Source organism: Galeopterus variegatus, unplaced genomic scaffold (genome assembly GCF_000696425.1).
Source record: "Galeopterus variegatus unplaced genomic scaffold, G_variegatus-3.0.2 Scaffold1582, whole genome shotgun sequence".
NCBI lineage: Eukaryota > Metazoa > Chordata > Mammalia > Dermoptera > Cynocephalidae > Galeopterus > Galeopterus variegatus.
The window spans coordinates 136,835-145,270 of record NW_007727693.1 but is presented as its reverse complement, the minus strand read 5'-3'; the positions used below and the strand labels follow the sequence as shown (position 1 = coordinate 145,270).

Here is an 8,436-nt window from a genome sequence, read left to right as displayed (position 1 = left end):
CACAAGAAGTCATTAAAACTGGTAAAATCTGAATGAGATAAGTGGATTGTATCAAGGTCAATTTGCTGGTGGTGATATTGTACTATAATACTAGATGTTATTACTGAGGCGAAATGGTTGAAAGGCACAAGCACAGCTCAGAGATATTGTAGATTTGGTTCCAGATCACTGCAAAAAAGTGAATATCACAATAAAGTGATTCACAAAAATATTTTGGTTTTCCCAGTGCATAAAAAGCTATGTTTACACTATACTGTAGTCTATTAAGTATGCAATGGCATTAGATCTAAAAACTAATGTACATACCGTATTAAAAATACTTTATTGCCAACATATGCTAACAATCATCTGAGCCTTCAGTGAGTCATAATCTTTTTGCTGCTGGAGGATCTTGCCTCTATGTTGATGGCTGCTGACTGATCAGGGCGGTGGTTGTGGAAGGTTGGGGTGGCTGTGGCAATTCCTTCAAATAAGACAACAATAAAGTTTGCAGCATTGGTTGACTCTTCTTTTCATGAAAGATTTCTCTGTAGCATGTGGTGCTGTCTGGTAGCATTTTACCCACAGTAGAACTTCTTTCAAAATTGGAGTCAAACCCTGCTGCTGCTTTACCAACTAAGTTTATGTAATACTCTAAATCCTTTGTTGTCATTTCAACAATGTTCACAACATCTTCACCAGGAGTAGAATCCATCTCAAGAAACCACTTTCTTTGCTCATTCATAAGAAGCAACTCCTCATTTGTTAAAGTTGTATCATGAGATTGCAGCATTTCAGCCACAGCTGTGGGCCCAACTTCCAATTCTAGTTCTTGCTGTTTCTATCACATCTGTATTTACTTCCTCCATGAAGCCTTAACCCCCTAAGAGTCATCCATGAGGGATAGAATCAACTTTTTCCAAACTCCTGTTAATATTAATATTTTGATCTCCTCTCATGAATTACACATGTTCTTAATGGCATCTAGAATGGTGAATCCTTTCTGGAAGGTTCTCAATTTACTTTGCTAAGATCCATCAGAGGAATCACTATATATGGCAGTGGTAGCCTTATGAAATGTATTTCTTAAATAGTAAGACTTGAAAGTTGAAATGACTCCTTGATCCATGGGCTGCAGAATGGATGTGGTATTAGCAGGCATAGGATTAACACTAATCTCCTTGTACATCTCCATCAGAGCACTTGGGTGACCGGGTGAGTTGTCAGTGAATAGTAATATTTTGCAAGAAATCTTTTTTTCTGAGCAGTAGCTCTCAAGAGTAGGTTTAAAATATTCAATAAACTGTGCTGTAAACAGATGTGCTGTCATACAGGCTTTATAAATTATAAATGTTGTTCCATTTATAGAGAGTAGGCGGAATAGATTTAGCATAATTTGTAAGGGCCCTAGGACTTTTGCAATGGTAAATAAGGATTGGCTGCAACTTGAAGTCACCAACTGCATTAGCCCCTAACAAGAGAGTCAGTCTTTCCTTTAGAAGCTTTGAAGGCAGGCATTGACTTCTTTCTACATAAGAAAGTCCTATGTGCCATCTTTCAATATAAGGCAGTTTTGTTTACATCAAAAATCTGTTGTTGAGTGTGGCCACCTTCATCAGTGATCTTAGCTGGACCTTCTGGATAACTTACTGCAGCTTCTACATTGTGCCATCTTTCAATATAAGGCAGTTTTGTTTACATCAAAAATCTGTTGTTGAGCGTGGCCACCTTCATCAGTGATCTTAGCTGGACCTTCTGGATAACTTACTGCAGCTTCTACATCAGCACTTGCTGCTTCACCTTGGACTTTTATGTTATGCAGATGGCTTCTTAAACCTCATGCACCAACCTCTGTTGGCTTCAAACTTTTCTTCCGCAGCTTCCTCACCTCTTGCAGCCTTCATAGAATTGAAGAGCGTTAGGACCTTGCTCTGGATTAGGCTTTGGCTTAAGGGAATGTTGTGGCTGTTTTGATCTTCTATCCAGACCACTAAAATTTTCTCCAAATCAGCAATAGGGCTGTTTCACTTTCTTTTCATTCACGTGTTCATTGGAGCAGCACTTTTAATTTTCTTCAAGAAAATTTGCTTCACATTTACAACTTGACTAACTGGTGCAAGAGGCTTAGCTTTCAGCCTGTCTGGGCTTTTGACACACCTTCCTCACTAAGCTTGAGCATTTCTAGCTTTTGATTTAAAGTGAGAGACATGACTCTTCCTTTCACTTGCACACTTTGAGGCCACTGTAAGGTTAACAATTGTCCTAATTTTAATATAGTTGTGTCTCTGGGAATAGGGAGGCCCAAGCAGAGGGGGACATAGGGAATAGCCAGGGAGTGGAGCAGTCAGAACACACAACATCTATCAATTAAATTCACCATCTTATATTAAGGGCATCATTCATGGCTCCCCAAAACAATTAAAATATTAACCTCAAAGATCACAGATCACCATAACTAATATAATGATAACAAAAGAGTTTAAAATATTGCAAGAATTACCAAAATGTGACACAGAGAGGGGAAGCGAGCACATGCTGCTGGAAGAAGGGTGCCATAGACTTGCTCGGCACAGGGTTGCCACAAACCTTTAATTTTTAAAAACCACAGTATCTGCGAAGTGAATTTCTTACAACTGCACGTGAATTGCTAATGATCTCACACAATAAAAAATAAAAGAGTATAAGAATAATACGGCTCCAAGAGACAACTCAGGAAAATTACTGAGACAAGTTTTAAGATCTATGAACGCCGTATTTAAAATTTTGGACATCATATACAAGGCAGTAAGGAACATTTGAAAAAACTTTAAGCAGCAGAATAATAAATATGACTAGTTTTTGAAAGATGCTTTAGGTATAAATGTGGAAGGTTTAATTGAAAAACACAAGACAGGAGGCAGATCAAAGGCTGTTACAGTAGACAAAGGTCCTCGCACAGAGAAGCAGTGATGGGACAGAGAGGAGAGGACTGACTGAAGAGGCAGGTGGCTGCACCATAGAGCAGGAGTTGGACGTATGCATGGGGGCGAGGGAGGTGTCTCTAGAAGTATCTTTTGAGATGGCAAATGGAGAGGCTGGCTTAAAAGTGCCCAGGAGTCATTCCAATGGGGTGCCCAGTTCCCAGATCAAAAGCTCGAGAGAAAACCCAGGGTTTGAGAAACAAATTCAGATGCAGCCTACATATAGGTGATAAATGAAAATTTGGGGAGAGATAAGATAATTCTGAGAATGTATATGTGAGGAGGAGATGAGGGTAAATGACGAAACTCCAGCAAACAACAGTATTTTTTAGAAGAAAAATGGCAATGAAGGAAAGTGAGAGCATGGCTAGAGAAAGTAGAAGGGATTTAAGAAAAAAAAGGTAGATCTCAAGAAGCAAAAGGGAGGTTCAAGAAAGAGGGTGCGGTCAATAGTGCTGCTGTCCTGGAATATCTGGTTGGGAGACGAGAGCCTGAGGGCTCCTTGCATTTAGCAATTAGGAGTCTATTGATGCCACTTGAATAAAGCACTGTCAATAAAGGTCAGAATCCATACTGTCAAGGATTAAAGGGTGAAAAGGAAGCAATGAAGTAAGAGCAGGTTATGTGACTTAATTTTGCAAAAGTTTGATGGTGTTAGGGAAGGAAAGAAAATTTGCTCAGAAAAGCTGAGTTGAGGAGGGTTTTTGTTGTTCTTATTTTTCAAGATTTCTGGTTAGAAGATCCTGTGAATGAGACAGGCTTCAGAAAAGGAGAGCAAAGAATTGGCTGAGCAAGGTACAGAAGAGATGGCAAAGGATGGAATCAAGAGACTAAATGCAAGCGTTTGCCTTAGAGAGAATTTAAGGGATTGGATGTGCAAACCACACATTAGAAATGAGTTAGAGAGCTATTTATAATATAAATTAGTTTTAATTTGTGTTTTGTATTTGTTTATTTTTTCAGTTTTTCAAAAGGGATTTCATGAGATTTGCTGTTATATACAGGGTAGCTTACGATAAAATTATTAGGTAAGAAAAATCAGGTAATGGGGAATAGGTTAGAGAAAATAAGATAAAGTCAGGGATAATGTTAGTATGCAAAACAAGTCTTGAGCTCTTCCTGGAGGTTAGCCACAATTTGAAAATTGGTTCATAAGAGCTTTGAAAGCAGTATCTGCATTTTCCAGTTCCCATAGCATGTAGAACAGTGATCAGCATACTGTGACTATTTTGGGAAATATCTTTCCTTTATGGAATAATGCTTCCAATTACTGCAAATTCTCCATATTTGGTTGTTAGCTGAAAAATGGTAAGAAAAATACAAAATGACTGGATAAAGATGAATCATACTTACAATTTCATTGTAAGTGGGGTCGGTACATTTTGGAATGGATTTTGTTTTCCTCCTACGAACTTCACTGGGGTATGGTAAAAGATAAAATTCAACATGTGCACTGGGCGTGGAGCCATCTGGGAGATGCTGCAAAGGAAAATGGCTATAAATATTAATGCAGGTTGCTATCACAGAAAACAAATACATAGCTACTAAATATCCAGACCAAAGGCAGGTTCAGGATTTATATTACAGTCACTCTGTTTATCAGAAAATAAGAGAAAATCGAAAGAAATACATTATTGCTCAGAAATAGTCCCAAACTGCAGCGTAAAAGCATAAAATTGTTCATCTGAAATTAAGTGTTGTGTCAGAGAACTATACTTAAAAGTCCATTAAATATGATTTACTTTAATTTTTTATAGTAAAAAGTTAATTTGCATTTTTGACATTTATGGTCAAGAGATGAATATTAGCTACAAGCAGAGACAGAAATTAAGTGCCTCAGATACTGTACAACACTTAAAAATAAAAGAATTCTAGTGTAACACATAAAATGAGGTATAGCACTTACTGTATGTATATGTATATGATATAATATCACATTTCAAAGCAGAATTTAATTAAAATATCGATTAGACCTCCAACATTAATATACTTACAAGATGTTAGAATGATTAAAATAATTTTATTATCTACATTGCTCTACAATATATTGGACACTCCTTTTTAAATTATGTTCCAAGGAATCCAAAAGTTGCCCAAGGAGCTGCCTGAACAGCAAAGCCCTATGGATGGATCTCTGACTCCCCTCCCCAGTTTCTCCCTTATCCCCTTCCCTGCCTCCCCCATTGGCTCAGAACTTCTCTCCTTCTTCATCTTTCCTTCAAATCTATTATGAATATTTTTATTTCCTAATATATCATTTGAAGAATGAGTCCACTGTTTTGAAAATTTGGAAACACCAAACTTGAAAGAAATGGGCTCTGTCTTTGTGATCTTGACCAAATAAAGGGTAAATGGTGCTAAAAGTCTGAATATCTAGTTTGATAAAGTGAGAAAAGTTTGTATAATTTATATTTAAAGAGGATGATTTAATAGTCAAACTTGAAGAATTATGCGCTTACTTTGTTTGCTACATTCTAAGTCGGTAGTTTTAAGTAAATATATTTTAATGATCTTAAACACAGTGATTCACATGTGAACACCTAGTGCTACCCTCAACACCATTACCTTTAATTTTATATCTGTCTTTGATACTCAAAAGAGCAGGGAAATATAATATATATTATTCTAGGGCTAACTTTTATTCAATTCTAATTTACACAGTAAAAATTTTATCATTAGAAAATTTTGGATCTTTATTATTATTACTAACAAATTAGATAAAGTACATGTAGACACACCCATATGTCAAGTGGCTAAGGTTGAAAACTACTGCTGGAGATTTAGCTCAAGGTACTCTCTACTCTGCCATTTGATATCCTCTCCGAGGATGAGGATCACTGAAACCTACCGATGGCATAATGGACTCTTCAGTGACATGGAAAGAAACTGCTATTAGTATTTGAGAGAGTAGTTTTTTGTTTGTTTATTTTGGTGAGAAGAATGAAGTGTTAAAGGTGTCTTTGCTGTGTAATTCTCTCTCTTGTCTGCTGTGGGGCTTGAGGATACCATAACTATAATCATTGTATGCTCCAACTTACAGGTTAAATCATGTTTCTGGAAAAGGAGTTTCTGATTGCAAATTTGGGCCTCCAAATTTGGTAGCTATGTGGCTTTAGGCATGTATGATAGTTAATTTTGTTTGTCAGCTAACCTGCATCTTGGAATGCCCATACATCAGGTTAAACATCATTTCTGGGTGTGTCTGTGAGGGTGTTACATGGCACAAGCACCACATAAACAACCTAAAAGCTTCCATGTGTGCCCTGAAAGAGAACCTCATCACCGGTATCTGTGGGGCTGAGACTGCTTAAAATAAAATGCAGAATCTCATCCTGCCACTGGCTAAATCATAATGCAAGTTGAATTCCCGGCCTCACAAGGTGTTTACCATTAGAGTGAGGGCATTGATTGGAAAAGAATGGGACCCTGTAAGTTGGAATGAGAATGTGTGGGAAGACCCTGATGAAACTTGGGACACAGAGCTCCTAAATTCTAATGAGTCTTCAGTGGAAATGGTCTCCTCGGCCCTGCTGAGAGGATTCAATCTGCAATGACTGGGGACATGGTAATGGCCTTATGAGGCTGTTGCTGTGCATGACAATGCTGATTCTCTTCAGGACTCTCCTCACCCCACCCCTCTTCGCTTCTAGACCTATAACTAGACTCAAGTCCCAGCAGGCCCCTGAAGGTGAGTTTCAAAAGTATGACCGATGAGAAGGAACACTACTCTCCTAAAGAACGACTTGAATTTTCTAATTTATTCAAGCAGAATTCTGGGGAATGTGTGTGAGAATGGATATTAAGGGTAAGGGGTCATGGTGGAAGAAACATAAAGTTGTATCAAAGTCAAATTTTTTGTTATGGGCTCATTAGGCAGAGATTCTAAGTTGCAGCTTGGGGAGTTAGAAAGGGGTCAAACTGTTTGGTTGATTGGCTGAAACATGGACCAAAAGATGCCTCATAGTGAGTGAATTAGAAATGCTGGACCTGCCTTGATTAAAAGTAGAGGAGGAGGTTCAACGGCTTAGGGAGAGTGGAATGTTAGGGTAGATTTGCCATTGAAGACTTACTCACACACACTGGGAGAGTCTTGGAGACATACCTTTCACCAAAACCGTGAGAAATAAATTTGTGTGGGAGCCCTGGCTTCCTTGAAGAACTCTGCGATAGCTGTTCTCTGTGGGTCAGACCTCACAGTGGGAACTTCCGTCACTGAATTGGGAAACCTAAATGTGGTTGGGGTAATTGGATCCCAAGATAGCAGGGCCCGAGTGGTAGCACTCAACTGCCAAAGGCAAGGTGGGTGTAGTTACTTTAATGGACAGCAGAGTCCAAACTGCAATTAAAATAGTCTGACCTGTTCAGACTTGTGGCATTAGCTAGCTTATCATGGTATTCCTAGAAGTGACATAGATAGGGCGACTACTAATTTCTTAATTGATCTGTATAAGCAGAAAATTTCTAGGTCAAGTTAACAAATGTCTAACCTGAATCATAAAAACAGAGTCACAGCCCCTCAATCAATTATCAGACTTGAGTCAGTTTACAGATCTAGAACTCCTTGAACAAAGGAAAGGCTGGGTCCCCTTGAGGAAGAGCACTGGCACACTACCCAAATTTATACTGTTAATTTTTCTCCAAAGGGACCTATGGCTTTTTACCAGCATAACTGTGCATTGGGGAGAAAGAAATACTCAGACCTTTTGGGAACTATTGGACACTGGCTCTGAACTGACACTGATTTCAGGAGACCCAAAACATCACTGTGGTTCACCAGTCAGAGAAGAAGCTTATGGATGTTGGGCGATCAATGGAGTTTTAGCTCGGGTTGTCTCACAATGGGTCTGTGTGTCAGGGTGTTCCTGAGCCCATCCTGCCACCTGTTTTTTTTTTTTTTTTTACAGTTCTGGAATGTGTAATTGGAATAGCTATACTCAGCAGCCTCATGCTGATGTTCTGACTTATGGAGTAAGGGCTGTTATGGTGGAAAAGGTCAAGTGGAAGCCACTAGAACCACCTCTACTTAGAAAATAGTAAACCGAAAAGTAAACCAAGAACACCACCACATTCCTGGAGGGTTTCCAGAGACCAGTGTATCGGGGACTTGAAGGATGCAAGGGCAATCAAACCCACCACATACCTATTCAACTTGTTTATTTGGCCAGAGAAATGGATCTCAGAGAATGGCAGTGGATTTTGGGAAGCCTACCCAAGTGATAACTCCAGCTGTACTTGGTGTGCCGGATGTGGTGTCATTGCTTCAGTAGGTTAGCATATCTCTTACTACCTGGTATGTAGCAAAGACCACCAGAAGCAGTTTGCTTTCAGCTGGCAAGGCCAGCGATACACCTTAACCATCCTACCTCAGGGGTCTGTCAATTCTACAGCCCTGTGTCATATTCAGTTTTCAGATATCTGGATCACCTGGCCCTTTCACAAATGTGGTAACACTGGCCCAGCACATTGATGACTTTACACTGATTGGATCTAGTGAGTG

At 39.0% G+C, this 8,436-nt stretch overlaps 1 protein-coding gene across 1 annotated transcript in view; it reads right to left on the bottom strand.

Annotated features, from left to right (window-relative positions):
* Nucleotides 1-8,436, bottom strand: part of PIK3C2G (phosphatidylinositol-4-phosphate 3-kinase, catalytic subunit type 2 gamma) — a gene marked incomplete at its 5' end in the record, with an annotated part of 147,567 nt that overhangs the window by 7,631 nt on the left and 131,500 nt on the right. Inside the window, one exon of the mRNA XM_008577815.1 lies at nt 4,293-4,418. Coding sequence (XP_008576037.1) covers nt 4,293-4,418 — 126 coding nt within the window. The remainder of the gene's footprint in view (nt 1-4,292; nt 4,419-8,436) is intronic.